Here is an 18379-nt window from a genome sequence, read left to right on the forward strand (position 1 = left end):
TCTTCAAGCAAAACAAGAACTTCATGAATAAATTTTCCAAAAGGAGTGGAACGCTTAAGAGATTTATTTCTCTTCGAGGGTCCAAAACGAGAATGTTTCATTTTCAGTCGTATGTTTGGAAGACGATGGTTCCCAAGTTGTATGATGAACAGACGGCCAGCCCTATATTATCTATTTAACTATTTATTTGTGGAGATAAACTCTATGTGAAATAGATCACGCCACCTAATTATTTTATTTTTTCATGTGAACCAAAATATTTACAACTTGTTTGCCATATGATTTTTCTTTTGTTGCTTTCTTTGTGATTTATTTGATAAAGGTGACAAACATTTTCGTCCACCGAATCCCAATCTCTTCAGCTTTAGCTAGCATCCTTTCAAATGTTATCTCCAGATTTTTATTTACAGCACTTTCCACAATTATATATCTCAAGGTTTGCCTGTATATCATCAAAACAATAGTTAAAAATCTTATTTTTCCTACTGTTTATCTAGGAATGCTAACTAGTAATCTTTTCCAAAAAAGTTAGTACCAAATAAAACTTACTTATTGATTAGCCCAACACAGCTCAATTTTGAAGAAAAAAAACCCACAAATTTTGGAGGAAAAGAACAAATCCTGTGAGCTAAGCACATTGTGGAAAGCAGTATGGGTTTTTCTTAATATACAATCTCAACATGCAATATATATCTTTGAAATATAAACATATGCTATCTCATTTGTAAAACTAAATAAACTGCATTATTGATGTTAGAAAAAAACATGTATATATACTATGTGGTTTGGAGAAAATGCTCTAAATAAACAACTAATTTTTCAAACAACTAATTTTTTTTGACATAATAAACAACTAATTAAAAGATGTCAGAGATCCATTTTAATCATAATTAAATAAATATGACTATCGTAACAATATTAATCAAATTCCTAATTAGATGCGATACACGTGGAATCTGCACAATTGTTAGATACTTTTCACCAACCCCATCGCTGAGCCTTCTTCAACCATTTACAAGAGATCCACAAAATTTCACAAATAATAAAAAAAAGAACTAAATAATTTGCAGTATATATAAACACACTCTGTCTTGGGACGTGATATACAGTCAGTGATATACATACATACACACCATTTGCACCACCACCTCCTCCACCAACCAATCCAATGGCACAAAACTAGAAAGACAAATCAATCTTTCTTCGTTTTTCCTGATTCCTTCCCACTTCCTCTCATCAAATCATCAAATCACCATGGAGCGCGCACGTAGGCTCGCTTACAGAGGCATCGTGAGACGCCTCGTTAACGAATCGAAACGACACCGTAACGGCGAGATCACCCCTCACCACGTCCCTTCCGTTGTCCCCCACGCTCCTTCTCGCTACATCTCTTCCCTCTCCCCTTTCCTCTCTAACAACCACCACAGATCCGTCAATCTCCCAAACACCACCACCAACACCACCAGACGCGTTCGATCTCCGTCGATGCGGTTAAGGCGGGAGACACTTTCCCGCGCCGCCACAACTCCGCGACGCCGGACGAGCAAGCGCACATGGCGAAATACTGCGGATACGATCACATCGACTCCTTGGTCGACGACACCGTCCCGAAACAGATCCGAATCGACTCGATGAAGTTCTCCAAATTCGACGGAGGCCTCACCGAGAGCGAGATGATCGCGCACATGACCGAGCTGGCCTCCAAGAACAAGGTCTTCAAGTCCTTCATCGGGATGGGGTACTACAACACACACGTTCCCACCGTGATCATCCGCAACATCCTGGAGAACCCCGCCTGGTACACTCAGTACACTCCGTACCAGGCGGAGATCTCCCAGGGGAGGCTCGAGTCTCTCCTCAACTTCCAGACCATGATCACCGATCTCACTGGACTCCCCATGTCCAACGCGTCCCTTCTCGACGAAGGGACTGCGGCTGCTGAAGCCATGGCGATGTGTAACAATATTCAAAAGGGGAAGAAGAAGACGTTCGTTATCGCGAGTAACTGCCATCCTCAGACGATCGAGATTTGTAAAACTAGAGCTGATGGATTTGATTTAAAGGTTGTTACGAAGGATCTTAAAGAGATTGATTATAGTTGTGGTGACGTGTGTGGTGTGCTCGTTCAGTATCCAGGAACTGAGGGGGAAGTGTTAGATTACGGCGAGTTTGTTAAGAACGCTCACGCTAACGGCGTTAAGGTTGTTATGGCGACGGATTTGTTGGCCTTGACGGTGTTAAAGCCTCCTGGGGAGTTTGGGGCGGATATTGTCGTTGGTTCGGCTCAGAGGTTTGGCGTTCCGATGGGTTACGGTGGTCCCCACGCTGCTTTTTTGGCTACTTCCTCGGTGTATAAGAGAATGATGCCAGGGAGGATTATTGGTGTTAGTGTTGATTCTACTGGGAAGCCGGCTCTGCGTATGGCGATGCAGACTAGGGAGCAGCATATTAGGAGGGATAAAGCCACTAGCAACATCTGTACTGCTCAAGTAATGTTGATTCATGGTTGATGAAATTTTTTTTTTTTTTTTGCTGTTTTTTTATAATTTTTTTTGTTTTGTTGTAGGCGTTGCTTGCGAACATGGCTGCTATGTATGCTGTTTACCACGGACCTGCAGGTTTAAAATCTATTGCCGAGCGCGTTCATGGTCTTGCTGGTATATTTTCTCTAGGATTGAAGAAGCTTGGGGTTGCTGAAGTTCAAGATCTTCCTTACTTTGACACTGTGAAGATTAAGTGTTCGGATGCACATGCGATTGCTGATGCAGCTGTCAAGAGCGAAATGAATCTGCGTGTTGTGGACTCCAACACTGTGAGTGACTCTCCTTTGTTTGACATTCAAATGTTTCTAGCCGCATAGAGAGAGATTTGAACATTTGGCATGTTAACTTGATGTCTTTCAGATTACTGCTTCTTTTGACGAAACAAACCACCTTGGATGATGTCGATAAACTTTTCAAAGTCTTTGCTTCTGGCAAGCCTGTGAGTGTTGTTCAATCCTCTTCTGTTGTTTACTTGGGTCGTTGCATGAAATTTGATTATCTGAACTCTATTTTTTCAGGTTCCGTTCACGGCTGAATCTCTTGCACCTGAGGTTCAGAATTCCATTCCCTCTAACTTAACAAGAGAGAGCACTTATCTCACCCACCCAATCTTCAACATGTATATTTTTTATGTTCTTTGAGTCTTGCCTGGTTTATTGTTTGTGGCTTAATAGTATCTCATATGTATTTTCCTTTTTAACAATGTGATTAGGTACCACACAGAGCATGAGTTACTCAGGTACATCCACAAGTTAGCGACTAAGGATCTCTCACTGTGCCACAGCATGATTCCATTGGGATCTTGTACAATGAAGTTAAATGCAACAACTGAAATGATGCCAGTCTCATGGCCAAGTTTCACTGACATCCACCCATTTGCTCCAATTGATCAAGCACAAGGTTATCAGGTGAGCCCATTTTCTTGATTCAGTTAAGGTTTAAATCTAGAAAACTGAATAGTGAATCTGAATATTTGTTGGCATTTATATAGGAAATGTTCAGCACCTTGGGTGATCTCTTGTGTACAATCACTGGGTTTGACTCTCTCTCATTGCAACCTAATGCTGGTGCTTCTGGCGAGTATACCGGGCTCATGGTTATCCGCGAATATCACAGGGTAAAGGCTTATATCCTAAATATTTTGCTGTAAACAAATTATTTTCCAATTGTCTAAACTGTAAAATGAATAAATGTATGCATCATCCAGTCAAGAGGAGATCATCACAGAAATGTGTGTATCATCCCCGTCTCTGCACATGGGACAAACCCTGCAAGCGCTGCTATGTGCGGAATGAAAATTATTACGGTTGGAACTGATGCTAAGGGAAATATCAACATGGAGGAGGTGAGAAAAGCTGCCGAAGACAACAAAGACAGCTTAGCTGCCCTCATGGTCACATACCCTTCAACTCATGGAGTCTATGAAGAGACTATTGATGAGATTTGCAAAATAATACACGACAACGGAGGTCAGGTGTACATGGATGGTGCCAACATGAATGCACAGGTGAGAGAGGTCTTGAATAAAACATCAAACAGAGATCTCGGGGCTTTGTCTAAATTTGTTGCTGTTGGGGTTTCGTGTAGGTTGGTTTGACCAGCCCTGGTTTCATTGGAGCGGATGTGTGCCATCTCAATCTCCACAAGACCTTCTGTATTCCTCATGGAGGTGGTGGGCCTGGAATGGGTCCCATTGGTGTGAAGAAGCATTTAGCACCATTCCTTCCTTCTCACCCTGTGGTTAGTCTTTGATCATTCATTCAACAATGTCTATGTTTCTTGGTGATGATTGGTGAAGTAATATTTTATTTTCTTGTTTTTCCTCCATTGCCAATGGTTAAAGATACCCACTGGTGGTTTCCCGCAACCCGAGAAGACAGAACCGCTGGGTCCCATTGCCGCTGCACCGTGGGGATCTGCGCTTATCTTGCCAATATCTTACTCTTACATTGCCATGATGGGATCTCGTGGACTCACTGAGGCCTCAAAGATTGCAATCTTGAATGCTAATTACATGGCAAAGCGCCTAGAGGTACACTTTACTTCTTTTAGTAATAAAACAATACATTCGATGAGGGATGAGTCCAAGACTAAAAGAGAGTCCAATTTATTGATTTTGTTTTTAACAGAAGCACTTCCCAGTTCTGTTCCGTGGTGCCAACGGAACAGTAGCACACGAATTCATCATAGATCTGAGAGGCTTCAAGGTATTATTATTTGAAATGTAAATGAAAGTGGATGTTGAGTCTTTGTATGGGGATTCAAACATGTTTCTTTTGTTCTTTAGAACACTGCTGGAATAGAAGCAGAGGATGTGGCGAAACGGCTGATGGACTATGGTTTCCATGCACCCACAATGTCTTTCCCTGTCTCTGGAACGCTTATGATTGAGCCGACTGAGAGTGAAAGCAAGGTACAATATGCACACGCAAATCCCTCCACTGACTATTTTTCTCTCTCAATGTATCACAACTTGATAATAAGAATTGTTTGCAGGCGGAGTTAGACAGGTTCTGCGATACTCTCATTTCGATCAGGGAAGAAATTGCACAGATTGAAAAAGGAAATGCAGATGTCCAGAACAACGTTCTCAAGGTTTATTGAGATAACAAAACACTCAATTTTCTTATTTTCAGTAAAGTTCTTCATAGATTCAGACGTTGAGGGTGTTGTTTGTTTGTGTGTCTGTTATCAGGGAGCTCCACATTCTCCAGCTATGCTAATGTCAGACACATGGAAGAAGCCGTATTCGCGAGAGTACGCTGCTTTCCCTACCCCATGGCTCCGATCTGCCAAGTTCTGGCCAACCACAGGTATTACAAATCATCCTTAGATATAGATTGTGGCATCCAGTTTTGAAAAATATGAGGTTTGTGACAAATGAAATGAAATGTGGAAACAGGGCGTGTGGACAATGTGTATGGAGACAGGAAGCTGGTGTGCACTCTCCTACCAGAAGAAGAACAAGTCGCAGCTGCAGTATCAGCTTGATTTACATTCATATCTTATGTTATGTTGTCCCCTTTCTCTCTTACTCTCAATTCTCTCTCTCTGCTCTTCCATGTTTATGTTCCACAGTGTTCTTATTATCATACACTTTCTATCTAGCTGTGTAATATTTCCATTGGAATGTTGCTAATCACACCATCCTTCGTTTCCTTTGTTTAATTTAGTTTACATTTCACACATGAAAAAAAAATAAATAAATGCTTCAAGTCATCACTTCACTATTTTCAACTTTCTCCCAGACACGATCTTTGAGACACAACCCAGATCTATTTTTTCCGGCGCCGGCGAAGCGGTTTCTCGCCGGCGCGGGGCTCTATCTCCGACGTTTATCTCTCTCACTCTTATGGCTGTATCTCGCTTTCCTCATCTTTTGTTACTGTGTGGTATCCTTCGGGCTATCGAAGGAGAGAGACCCCAACAGACTCAACGACGAAGCCGAGGACTCTTCGTCTCAGATCTACCGGTGGTCCTTTCTCCCCAGATGGCTTCTTCTCCAGCGACGAGTCGAGAGGATTCTCTCGCCACTGCTGTGTTTCGGTTTTTAGGAACAGTTCCCGACGAACCTCCCCCTGATAGCTGTCTGACGAATCTCGAGGTCGACTTTGCCCCGTTCTCTCATCTGCCTTTGGAGCATTGGTTTTACATGACGAGCTCTCCCCTTCCGTCTCTGGTAAGGACTGAGCCTATTTTCACAGTATGTTTTGCTCCTCATCAACCCTCAGGAACCAGATCTCAAAGCTCCACGAGACTAGAACTTAATTTCTGCGGCGATTCTTCACTCTACGCGTCTCCTAAGGTGGTGTCCTCTCCTTTTGCGTGGATCTTCCTCAACGGCTTCACTGTTTTTCTCCGACGTATCTCCGGTGACCTCTCCTACGGCACCGTCGAACAGCCAAGCTTCGTGCATCTTTGGTGTAGTGGGCTGCTTTTCAATTATGAATGGGCTTGGCCCATTAGATCTACCAAACCTGCCAGTCCAAGCAGAAGCTTCCTAAAGCCCAACTCCAAAATTGAAGATACGAGTCAGATTTGTATGGTCTGGAGCTATTGGAATTTTTCATCAGAGATTTCAGGTGGGTTCATAAGGATCTCTCCTCTTTATCACACGATCATATCTATCCTTTGGGATGAAGTTACTGGTGCGTTCATCGGACTCGGTTCTTATTCGGCCATCCTCTTCTTTTGAAGAGAAATTGTTACTACCTTACCCTCTTTCTATGGAAAGAGGTGTTTCCTCGGTCTTGCGTCCGAGTGTTTGTTTCAGTTTCCTCATCGGTTTGTTATCTTGCGGAGCGGTCTCTACGGGACCTGAAGATGCAATCGAGACCACCTTGGTGTTTCTCGTAGATGAGGACTGGACCTCAACGTCATATTATGTGACTATTCCACAGCTATACGACTTTGTCGTGAAGGCTCCCCCGACGCATTTGAGCATCGTCTCGAATCCGCTGTCATCTTCGATTGAAGACCTATCTTGCTTAGTTTATTTATGTTTTGTATGTTATGCTTGGTGTCAAAGAGGATGGTTAATTCCCTCTATCTATTGTATTGAAGAAGATTAAGTATGAATGAAAGTAAGTTTGTGTTCAAAAAAAAAAAAATCTTCAAGTCAAAACATAAATTATTACTTGTGTTAACGAGAACAGGATAGTATGTATATATTTTAAAATAATTATGAAAATCTAGATTTTTCATACGCTGATCATACTTTTTAAAAAGTTGAGACAAATGTATACATCTCTATGATTGAGATAAAATATTCGTTCTTATCTACAATCATTAGACATTGACCCATTCGTTTATATTTTTCCGAAACTTTCCACATAAGATATGTATGGACCATTGGTCCATAGACGCAAAAGATAAAAATATGTAAAAATAATGCTTATCACTTTCAATGGAACAGTGTACAGATACGTGCATCAAAAGATATCAGGAGCCTCACAAATTTTTTACTTACAGCTAACAGGTAAACCACCAACTAATTTGGGTAAAAATACAATAAGGAAACTGACAAAATCCAAAGCAGAACCGGTTCTGCCTCAGTCTTCAACCTCAGTGTTGAATATAAAACTTGGGAAGGCCGTCGTCACATCCCTTCAAAATTCAAACAGATGTTTGATGATCAACATCTGAAAGTTATCTTCGATTGAAGAGTTAATCTAACAAAGAGAAGAATCATACTTGAGGTAAGGAAGAGTCATATTCTTCAGCAAGGTAGGATGCTTAAGCACATACACTTTCCATTCCTCTTTGCTTATTTTACCGTCCTTGTCTGCATCTGCATCAGCAAATGTCTACCAAAAACAAGTTCAGTGATCATTCAAATATATGATTTATCCACCTCTAAAAGGAAAGGATTCCAAAATACACACTCACTTTATCAATGATCATGGTCAAAAGTTCATCGGACAGAATCATTTCAGATTCCATCAAAATAGCAGCCACCATTTGATGCACCTATAAACATTGACAATTCTATTAAGCTCAAAAGACAGTTTCAACTAGCAATGGCAGATTATTTTTACCTCTTCTCGCTCTATATATCCGGTTTGTCTTAGATCATAGAGCCTAAATGCAACTGCCACATATAAGAAACATATGCTTGAGACTCATCCATGGACTATATAAGATAAAAGCTTTGCTACATACTATTAACATAGAGAACTGAATATGGTTTCTAAGTTCCTTACAGTCGATTTTCTCCTCGATTGGTGCATAGGGATGAAACACACTCAAGGCATGGATAAATTCCTCAAACTCAATAACACCATTCTTCTTTTCGTCAAACAAATCAAAACCTACCAAAAACATCAAGTATATAACCACCCTAAGTTTCATCCTCAAAAAGTCCAAGAAACCATGGGAAAAGAAAACTATTCCGTCTTCTCTAAAGAACACACACACACACACTAGTGACTCACCCTATCAAGAAAGAGGTTCTCACCATATGGAGCTTGGAAAAGCGCTAGCCGAAGCTCTTCCTACAAACAAACTCATAATCATTGAGAAAACTGATAAAAGATGGCAATTCATCAACGAGATCATCCTTAAACTAGTATATAAGAGACTTTCCACAAGAAAAGAAACTGACCTTGTGAATCAACCCATCATCAATAATTGAACAACTAAGTTTCTTGAATAACTCATACAATGCTTCAACTTCATTTACTGAAACTGCAAAAAAAAATACATTCAAAACCAAAGTTTAAAACTTTTAACCTCCCAAACAGTTAAAATTGAAAACCCATTGATAAGAAGAGGGAGAGAGAAGAGAAAACACACACATGGAGATCCATGTGCAAGACGAGCCAGATCCACGTGGTGACATACTTGAGGAGATCGTCGGCGGCGGCAATCGAAGCATTGTCCGACGGTGGAGAAAAGGAAATCAATAATAGCAAAGAGAGGTATAAAGACGGCGCAGACTTTCTCTCCGACAGTAAGAGAGCTTGATCTCTGTTTTTTTTTTTTTAATTATTACCAAACACACAAAACCATTACCAATCCAAAACCAAAGAAACAAAAAACAAAACAAAAGTGTTAATGTCTTTTTGAGAAAATTTACAGAGGAAACTTTCGGCCAGTCCATGTTTCTTCCTCTTCTTCCTTCCTTCTTGGCTCTTAGAAGATAGTGTTTGAAATCACATCACAATTCTCGAAGGCAAAAAATCAAAAAAGACTTTTTGATTTTGAGTCAATCAGTTAACGTCTTCAAATCTTCAAATAACGCAGATCCAATAGTTTTTCGTATTTATCCAATCAAATCTTACTGTCTCTCCCTCCTTCCCATGTGAGCCTCACTTTTTTTTTATACATTAATTCGTTTTTGAGGTGGTTTATCAACTTCTTAACTTCATTAATTAGCCTACTGGGCCTTAACAACGTGACTTCAAAAGGCCCATTATAACGCATTTAAGCCCAATTGTAATCCAGTATTGCCGACAACCATCTCTGCCGTACATCATCACCTTTCGCCGACATTTAAACTTAATGAGAGTGTACATTGGGGGTATTTATGATAGAACTGTATATATACAGTATAGACTACACATGTATGAAGTATATATATACATCTAGTAATCGACCTTTAAAAGTCACGTAATGAACATATCCAAGCATTGCTTGTTCACCCAATAAAAAGAGAGTAGATTCACTTGTCACAAACATTGTAGTAACAACAAACCCAAAGCCATGCAGTTATAATAACCCTATGCAACAAGAATCATCATTGGTGCTTTTTTTTTATCAAACAATTTGTTTATTGCCTTAGATTTACGTACATTTTTGTTTCGCTTGTATAAGAGAGGCATATGTACGTATATTGGTTTTGTTACATGTAGAGACGATCAAGCGAGTGAGAGATGCATCATTTGTGTTAACAGAACCAGACAATATTGGCAGCCACCGACACGAACAAGAAAAATATCTTTTTGAAATTCGAGCTACGTGCCATTATTCTTTAGCTTACGTGCAATATTTACCAATGTGGGTACTTATAAACCGGAAATCAAGTTGTGTAGCGAACCAGATAAACCAATGTTCAGCCTTTTGCCTCACGAGACTGCTGTAAATGTTCAGTTGAGTCAGCTTTCGGTTTTCTTTTCCATGCTTTTTCCTTTGCTCTCCCTTCCTTTTACGTATTCTTCACGTTACAGTCGGTTAATTTGGCACTTATCTTGGTGGCTCCAACTCTTTTTTTTTGTGTGAAGAATCTACTTATATTTTGTTCTCTCGCTTTTGCTTAGTATCTTCACATTGTGATTCCCGAGTAAAAATGAGTTTTGCAACAATCTATGAGCGTAACTAACCAAGTACATTTTTTCAATTTATAAGGTGCTGTAACGACTTCTTGTTGAGCTTTGTTGTCCAAGCGGACCACTAATCTTAGGATTTAGCCCATAATATTACAAGTGGTACGTACGTGCCATTTCGTTATCTTGTCACATTCTTTGGTTGTATTTTCTTTTTGTCAGACTAGCACATGTTGGCGTTTAAGCTCATATTAGTTGCATCATCTATGAACATTTTGAAAATACTACAAAAACAAATTCTAGTTTAATTTCTTTATCTTGTCCACTTTGAGATCTGTTTTGAAATACTGCCATAAAAATCGATCCTTAAGATTTGATATTTTAAATCATATCTTAGGCTTTAGTAATCATTCTCAGGCAAATATTTGTAGTTCTATTAAAAGAATTAATGTTTTGGGGATAAATTGGTAAAAGAAAACATATGGTACTTATGAAAATAGTCTTTCTTTGTGTTTTATTTATTAAATACTTTTTCGCTCGGCCTACACCCCATATTAGTCCTACTGTCCTAGGCATGATAACAAAGCTCTCTAGCATAGCATAGCATCAGTAGTTCAGAAGATAGTTCGTAGTGTTTTTGATACTATTAATCTCTTTAATAATATAGAATCAGAAAGAAACAGTTTTTGACCCAAAAGAAAAGAAAAAAAGAAACAGTAATAACCATCCGAATATACTGTATAGATCATAAGTTTTCACTTTACAATTTCAAATTTAATTCGTAATAAGTAAAAAAGATCCATATATCTATAGTAACTTTTAGCTATAATATATATAAATAACTTAGTAAAACAAACAAAATAACTTTTACATTAGCTTTTTGCTTTGTTTTTTAGTTAGAACTGTTTTCTTATAACACCTGCAAAGCTAGAAAAGTTCCAATAAGAATATCATAATTTCAGATGCTCGTATATCCAGGCCTGCTCGTATCTATTATACTCTAGGACTAATAGTAATAGAGTTAATCATTATTAACCGGTATAATAAGACGTTGCATATAACGACACATTGAACCAAATGAAAAGAAGATTTGATAAGAAAGGAACAATCAAAGAAAAGGCCAAACTTGATGATATTTTCTCTAAATGTTACGTAAAAACTTCAATTAAAATAAATATATGCGTAAAATGAGATTTGATGGCACAAGACAAAGACACGAGTGGTGAGAAAAAAGAAGAAAAAAGCAATAACCCAAATGGATCACACATCTCATCAATTCTCCTTAAATGGCTAAAAAAAATCTCACCTCTCTTTACTTTTTTCCCTCTTTCTGATAATTGAAACCAGCACAAGAGGACAAAACCTATTTTCTTGTTATTTTATAAATCGACTTATTATATACTATTCTGAAAGTTTTTTTTGTCTATACACACATGCATAACATATAGAGGGACATGCAAATAGTAAAATATAGTAGGGTCTCTTCCCTTATTTAAAGCCTGCAACAGAAATGAGTGCACTTCTCTGTAGTAAACAGTAGCACATCGGTCTTCTTCGTGTCTTTGGATTTTCTTTTTAGATTTGGTTTCAACCATATATCATATGAGCCACATTTCTCTCTACGATCAACATTTTTAAGAGATATAAATCATATAATAAGGAAAATATATAAGATTTGATTCTGGTTTATCTTTTTCTGAATTTGTTTCTGGTCGGAAGATCTAGTAAATATTTGATAATGGATTCATGTCATAAACAGAGGGAGCTCCGTACGTGATTTGGCCCTCTTTTCTTTTACACATATCTCTTGAATTCATTTTTTATTTCTTTTCCCGGGGAAATAGTTTATTTGTTTTTTATAAAGTATGCTGCTATGTGTTAAGTCTAGTGGTCTGAATCTTGAAGTGAGGCAGGGGATGAAGACGATGAGTTTCTTCATGAAAATGTATTAAAGTAAGGTGAAAATCTGAACCTTTTGAATAGTTTGCGTTCATGCAAAAGAGATTAACCAGACTCACTTTTCTCTTTTCCAGCTTTGTTGTATCATCTTTATCATTTATTTTTTTATACAATATATAATAGTTTTTATTGTTAATTTATCCTTTTTGCTTTCTTTAGGAGCATAGAGAAGCTGCGGAGTGGAAGTACAGTGTTCTTTCACTGGAAAGAAGAGAAACAAACACTTTCATCTTCTTCAATTTTAACACAAATTTTGGAAATGCTTATGTAAAATTCTGCTTGCAACGGCTTGTTCTCTGAGATGTTCCCAGAGTTGTTATCAGAAGAAGAAGTATAAAGGCAAGTTCAACACTTTTAATGTTATATGGACATTTGCAGTAAACTAATAATGCTTTTTTTATTTATTAAACTAGTTTACTGCTTTGCACAGATATCTTTGAATTATTACTGGTGTGTGCATTATTGAGCCTACTCACTGTCTAATTAATTCATGCTTCAGTTCACATTTACCTATATGTTTATGAAACAGTTAATGATATAGTTCTTCTTACATTGAGTTCTGTTTAGTACTATTCTCCAAAGATTTGGTTTCTGAGATCTTCTGAAAATACTTTTGTCTGAGTCTTAAAAACTTCTATTATTGTTAATGCAGTTTCATTAGACCCAATGGACAACATCAGCACTTATAGTTCTCTGGACAATGTTATAACTAACCCAAACCATCTTCTCATGGATTTGATACCTTCAAGAGAAGATTCCACATCATTTCCAACAATGCTTCCATGGAATTCCATCAGACAAGATCCTCTACAAATGGGTGGCTTTGATATCTTCAACTCTTTTCTCACTAACAAGTACTTATCATCTACTTCAAGATCTACAAATGTTCATGAGACCAGCTTTGAGGCCATGGCTCCTCCTCTTCCTCCTCCTTCACTTCATCCTATGGAACATCTAAGACCATATGATGATCCCTCAAACAACATGTGGAGTCTTGGTGAAAATAGTGAGTTTCATGCATATCCATTCATAGAAGGTGTTGTTGGTCCTAGTGAACCAATAATATCTACATTCGGTGAAGAAGGTTTCCCAAGAAACGAGCTCTCGTTAAGTCTTGCCACAGATGTTTCTAATGAAAGCTCGGAGATAAGCCTTTGCGCTGCTACTAAATCTACAAGAATAACCTCAGAGCAAGCTTCTTCCAGCAGCAAACACGTTTCTAATAACGTCTCTCAAGTGATATTTGGCTCAAAGTACCTTCACTCCGTTCAAGAAATACTATCTCATTTCGCCACATACTCCCTCAACGGCATAGAGACTAATCCTCAATGCTACTTTTCTTCTCGAGGAACCGAGTCAGAGGGTACAAACTCAGCCTTTGTCTCATGTTATGAGAATCTAAACGAGTTTCTTGATGGCGGTTCGCAAAGAAGAGCATTAGAAGCAAAGAAAACCCATCTCTTGGATCTTCTTCAAATGGTATAATAATATATATTAACACATTTTTACATAAACCAAGAAATTATTTACTAATTACTGAAAGTTTTTTCGAGTTGATTTTTGTCTTCAGGTGGATGATCGATATAGTCATTGCGTTGACGAGATTCATACGGTTGTATCAGCCTTCCATGCAGCAACCGAGTTAGATCCTCAGCTACACACCCGGTTTGCACTCCAAACCGTCTCCTTCTTATACAAGAACCTGAGAGAGAGAATCAGCAAGAAGATACTCATGATGGGAACGGTTTTGGAGAGAGGCAAAGAGAAGTCTCAAGAAGACTCAATCTTCCACCAGCATTGCCTTCTTCAGCAGCTAAAACGTAAGAACCATCAGATTTGGAGACCGCAACGAGGCTTGCCTGAGAAATCAGTCTCGGTTCTACGTACATGGATGTTCCAAAACTTTCTTCACCCGTAAGAATCCTTTTAAACTCTTTATTAAGCCTACTTTTTGATGACATTGGTAGCTAAGCAAATGATATTAACGTATTCTCTTTGAGTACAGTTACCCGAAAGATTCAGAGAAACATCTTCTTGCTATACGTAGTGGATTGACAAGAAGTCAGGTATGTTTTGACTTTAGACGAACGTATGTTTTGTTACTCAAATCCAAATAGCAAGTGACATAAGTGTCTCGTTTCTTGTGTTTGTGTGTGATGAAAGGTATCAAACTGGTTTATAAATGCGAGGGTAAGGCTATGGAAGCCCATGATAGAAGACATGTACGCAGAAATGAACAAGAGGAAGCTGAGTAACACTCCCCTTCAAGGGGCAATGGAGGAAGTTTTATTAGAGTGCCAAAGTCTGTAATGATGAGCCAAGAAAGGGACAAAATAAGAGAATGATTGTGTTACAACTTTGTTTACGCAATCGTTACAACTTTTACCACGTATTATGATTGTTTTGACTTTTTGTTATAATTGTATATACTGCTTGTTGTATCTCATATATTGCTGTTTTGTATTTGCATCACTTGTTACTGACTGTTACCAACATATTATCGTCTTAAATTTAACAAGTTCTTGATGTTAAAATACTTGTGAATACGACCAAATACTTGTGAAACACGTAAGAGTAGGTTTGCAAGTGGAACCATATATAGGAGATGAAGAAGAAAAAAAACAGTTTCAAAACACCAAACGAACACAAGACAAGAAGCAAGCCACCACTAAATTAGTACGAGAGTGCGGATAAAACACCAAACAACACAACACAAAAAACAATCTATTGTAGCCTAGACATCATCATCCAGTTCCTGCCATTCATGAAATAAAACAAATGGTTTGAACATATGATTTATTTAATAAAATGTATCAAACTTGACTTACCTTTTCAAACGGGCAAGTTTCTCTTCAAGACGCTTATCCTCCTCATCAAAAATCTGTGAACTCTGTACCAATCCTCTCTTCGCTTGAAAACATCTGAAACATCCATTCATTGGAAACAGGAAAGCAAAATAGTTACATTCTAGAGAATTAATGTTGGAGACATAATTCAAAAATACCATACTTATGTTAGCTTTGACGAACCATCCACCAATGAACGCTAAACCAAGAACTAATTTGTTCTGCTCCTCCCAAGCATGCTTGACCCTTGAGGACAGGGGAGAAGAAGCTATGGATGAGATCCCTCTCCGACCATACTGCAGATCTCGACAGACACAGACAATACTACAATCATGAATAGAGAAATATAGAGGGAGGATCCGGAATAAAAGAATAATTCTTAGCTTAACCTTGGCCAAAACTGTTTGCGAGTGCTTCATCATCATCTTTTGTTCCGTTGAGTGCTTCCTTTGGGTGTAAAATTAGGGCTTCGCTTTCCTGTGTTAGTTATTTACTTGTGGCCCAAATCAAAGCACTACCCGTGAATCGATTTTTGTAATAAATATATCTTCTATGTATTTTATAACTCTACAATTGACCATGTTTGTTCTTTTACGTTTTTATAAAATTTCTTTTAAAAAACTCTGTTTCTTTTTTTTTTTTACTAAAAAAAAAATCTGTTTTTAGCAAATTACTTTCATAAGTTAATGAAATTTGGTAAAGCCATTCACAATACTACGTTGTTAAACGGATTTTCTTATTTTAATTTTAATTTTAACGATTTTAACTACTTTTTAAAAAATGCGTGTTTCAATTTTTTCTTGTTATGAATTCATTACTTAATAATGTTCAAGTGATCTGTAAGTGTATTTTTGCTATTTTTTACCTTTAAACTGATTGTAGCCTTGATCAAAAAAAAAATGATTGTAGCCAACTAAGATTCTGAATCCAAAACCGGCTCATTCTACAAAAATAGCATAAATACTTCTCTTATTGCTAATGCTCAAGATGATCTCGATATCCCCAAGTCTCTTGCAAAGAAGGTGCTGCGGTTGAGGCACCAAGTGCTGAAGATCATCACAGTGGGAACAATATTCATCAGACTATGAGCCAGTGAGACGAATGTTCCAAAACTCTCTTCACCCGTAAGAAAAATCTTATTGACCCAAGGAGCAAGTGTTATAATAAGTGTATCTTGTTTGTTGTGTTTGTGTGTGATGAAAGGTATCAAACTGGTTTAAATGCGAGGGTAAGGCTATGGAAGCCGATGATAGAAGGACATGTACGCAGAAATGAACAAGAGGAAGCTGAGTAACACTCATCTTCAAGGTGGCAATGGAGGAAGTCTTATTAGAGTGCCAAAGTCTGTAATGATGAGCCAGAAAGGGACAAAATAAGAGAATGATTGTGTTACAACTTTGTTTACGCAAAATCGCTACGTATTAAGATTGTTTTTGACTTTTTTGTTATAATTTTTTTTTTGGGTGTAAATGTTAAATTCATACCAAAGGCTTTTTGTTTTTACAGAGTTGTGCTTAGCAATTATTACATTAGAAGGGGGATAAAAGACATTTGCTGTTATAATTGTAATTGTATATACAGCTTGTTCTTTTATCTCATAGTATATTTGCTGTTTTGTAATTTGCATCATGTGTTATCAACTTATCATCGTCTAAAAATGTAACAAGTTCTTGATTGTCTTCGGCCAAACTTACGAAACACAGCGGTTTAATGTCTGTTTTACGCGTTTTACGAAATCAAAGCTATGTAGTTCTGCTCCTTGGAGGTTTGCAATTGCTTGGGAGGTTCTCTGTTGTGGTCAGCATTGGAGCTTTGTGTCATCTGTGGTCAGCATTGGTCAGCATCTGTGTCATCTAAATTGAAATTTGAGTGTCTTTTCCATCTAGTGACAGGTTGTGTGAGAAAAAAGCTTATTGCTTAGATTATACATTCTCTAAATGAAAGCTTGAGGACTTTTGTGTTTCAGCTTAGATAGGATTTCACCAACAATGCCAAATCTGCTATTGCTTCTATAAGAGGATTGTCAGAGCTACTAAATCATCTGGTCGGGCGGACCTCACACTTCTATTCCCTGCAGCGGCTCAGGAAGCTAAACATTTCAGAGCACAAAACCTAATCTTAAGGGTGGAAATTTCATTTTCTACAAAACAATTCTCCTCTAGCCACAATCTAAGCGCCACATATAACAGAAATATTTTATAAGACACAACCATGAAGTAGTTATTACAGTGATTGGCAGATAATGTGTTCATCAACGGCTGCAAACATAGACAAAACAGAAACAAACAGACGCAACCAATTACCGTCACTTGTTTTCTCTTTAAGAGAGGAAATCCACTTGCCCCTCCTGGCCTCCATTTTTTCAGACGTTGGAGACCTTTAACGAAGCGCTGAAATTAAATGAGAAGAAGACTTATATAGGAAAGAAAGAAGAAGAAAAAGATTTTAACCCAATCCCTTGAGGTTATTTACCTCTTCATATTCCCGGAGCCCCTTAGAGACGGGGCTTGTTGTCACACCACCTGACGAAGACGGTTTTTAGTGAACCCAAAAAATCTATATATATATATATATATATATATAAAAATATTACAAACCACACACCGAGCAGGAATCCAGCACCACCAAAGACCGCTGTGAAGCAGTATCGATAAACTTTCGAGACAGCTAACAAACAAAAAGTTGATTCCAACGAGAATTAGAAACAAAAAATTTGACTTGAGGAGAGATATTGATATGCCAATAAATAATGAGATACCTTTCTCACTCACGGATGAAAATCACGACACTGCAGCCTAGCTCCCCTTGCGGCAAGACTGCATAATTTATTCATTCAACCTCAGTGAACAGAGACAAAAGCAAAAAATATCAAACACACCCAGAGACAAAGATCTCTCTGGATTACCTTAGCCAAGTGTTTCCCAGGAACGGCAACATCTTCTTTTGTCCTCGTCGAATTGGAGAGCCTAGGGTTTTCAGATTAGGGATCTTAGTTCCAAATTTATTATTAAAAAGTGTTACTTCCCTGCTACACACGGCTCAAATCTATTAGGATTTTTTTTAAATATTATTGGACAAAAACACATAGGCAATAATTAGTGCTGGGTTTGCGGGTCACCCGCCCTGACCCGCTGCGGATTGAATCATTTTTTTGATTCAAAAATCGACCCGCATAACTCACAAACAAAAAAATTTCTACCCGCAAAAACCCACGGGTAACCCGCTTAACCCGCGGGTAATTTAAGTATATTATTTATTAAAAATAATA

The 18379-nt window shown here is 38.0% G+C and overlaps 3 protein-coding genes and 1 long non-coding RNA gene across 6 annotated transcripts; 2 read left to right on the forward strand and 2 right to left on the reverse strand.

The window, feature by feature from the left end:
- The first annotated feature begins 1088 nt into the window (after positions 1 to 1088).
- LOC106364306 (glycine dehydrogenase (decarboxylating) 1, mitochondrial) lies at positions 1089 to 5701 on the forward strand. The gene is given in 16 exon segments (XM_013803942.3): positions 1089 to 1456; positions 1459 to 2489; positions 2567 to 2812; positions 2904 to 2927; positions 2929 to 2982; positions 3062 to 3162; positions 3256 to 3451; positions 3535 to 3660; positions 3751 to 4050; positions 4131 to 4283; positions 4387 to 4575; positions 4673 to 4750; positions 4831 to 4956; positions 5040 to 5138; positions 5239 to 5356; positions 5446 to 5701. Coding segments are annotated over 16 exon segments (3132 nt in total). The 5' UTR covers positions 1089 to 1254; the 3' UTR covers positions 5535 to 5701.
- Positions 5702 to 7421: 1720 nt separating this feature from the next.
- Positions 7422 to 9382, reverse strand: LOC125593879 (calcineurin B-like protein 10). Its single transcript, XM_048770241.1, has 9 exons — positions 9121 to 9382; positions 8840 to 9011; positions 8647 to 8729; positions 8473 to 8536; positions 8246 to 8353; positions 8081 to 8133; positions 7932 to 8012; positions 7737 to 7849; positions 7422 to 7649 (listed from the first exon to the last, which is right to left on the reverse strand). The coding sequence occupies exons 1-9, from the start codon at positions 9142 to 9144 to the stop codon at positions 7595 to 7597; spliced, it is 753 nt and encodes a 250-aa protein (XP_048626198.1). The 5' UTR covers positions 9145 to 9382; the 3' UTR covers positions 7422 to 7594.
- A 2443-nt stretch (positions 9383 to 11825) lies between these two features.
- LOC106354914 (homeobox protein ATH1) lies at positions 11826 to 14978 on the forward strand. Of its 3 annotated transcripts, none has more exons than XM_048770242.1 (7): positions 11826 to 12075; positions 12195 to 12264; positions 12425 to 12604; positions 12918 to 13744; positions 13836 to 14179; positions 14271 to 14331; positions 14429 to 14978. In XM_048770242.1, exons 4-7 carry the CDS (start codon positions 12932 to 12934, stop codon positions 14573 to 14575), a joined length of 1365 nt encoding a protein of 454 aa, XP_048626199.1. In that variant the 5' UTR covers positions 11826 to 12075; positions 12195 to 12264; positions 12425 to 12604; positions 12918 to 12931; the 3' UTR covers positions 14576 to 14978. The 3 variants fall into 3 exon arrangements, with proteins under 3 accessions (XP_048626199.1, XP_048626201.1, XP_048626200.1); XM_048770244.1 differs by having other exon boundaries at positions 12195 to 12259; XM_048770243.1 differs by having other exon boundaries at positions 12212 to 12264.
- A 2316-nt stretch (positions 14979 to 17294) lies between these two features.
- Positions 17295 to 17931, reverse strand: LOC125593880. The gene is made up of 4 exons (XR_007329701.1): positions 17870 to 17931; positions 17716 to 17778; positions 17584 to 17633; positions 17295 to 17501 (listed from the first exon to the last, which is right to left on the reverse strand). It is a non-coding gene; the product is annotated as an uncharacterized LOC125593880 (long non-coding RNA).
- Positions 17932 to 18379: the final 448 nt, after the last annotated feature.

The sequence above is a fragment of the Brassica napus genome, assembly GCF_020379485.1.
Source record: "Brassica napus cultivar Da-Ae chromosome A1 unlocalized genomic scaffold, Da-Ae chrA01_Random_18, whole genome shotgun sequence".
Taxonomy (NCBI): domain Eukaryota; kingdom Viridiplantae; phylum Streptophyta; class Magnoliopsida; order Brassicales; family Brassicaceae; genus Brassica; species Brassica napus.

Coding starts and splice junctions, on each gene's coding strand:
- LOC106354914 (XM_048770242.1), top strand. CDS start 12,932: ATGGACAACATCAGCACTTATAGTTCTCTGGACAATGTTATAACTAAC. Junction 14,180..14,270: donor TTCCAAAACTTTCTTCACCC/GTAAGAATCCTT, acceptor CTTTGAGTACAG/TTACCCGAAAGATTCAGAGA. Junction 14,332..14,428: donor GTGGATTGACAAGAAGTCAG/GTATGTTTTGAC, acceptor GTGTGATGAAAG/GTATCAAACTGGTTTATAAA.
- LOC125593879 (XM_048770241.1), bottom strand. CDS start 9,144: ATGGACTGGCCGAAAGTTTCCTCT. Junction 8,134..8,245: donor AATCGAGGAGAAAATCGACT/GTAAGGAACTTA, acceptor TATATGTGGCAG/TTGCATTTAGGCTCTATGAT. Junction 7,650..7,736: donor ATGACTCTTCCTTACCTCAA/GTATGATTCTTC, acceptor TGAATTTTGAAG/GGATGTGACGACGGCCTTCC.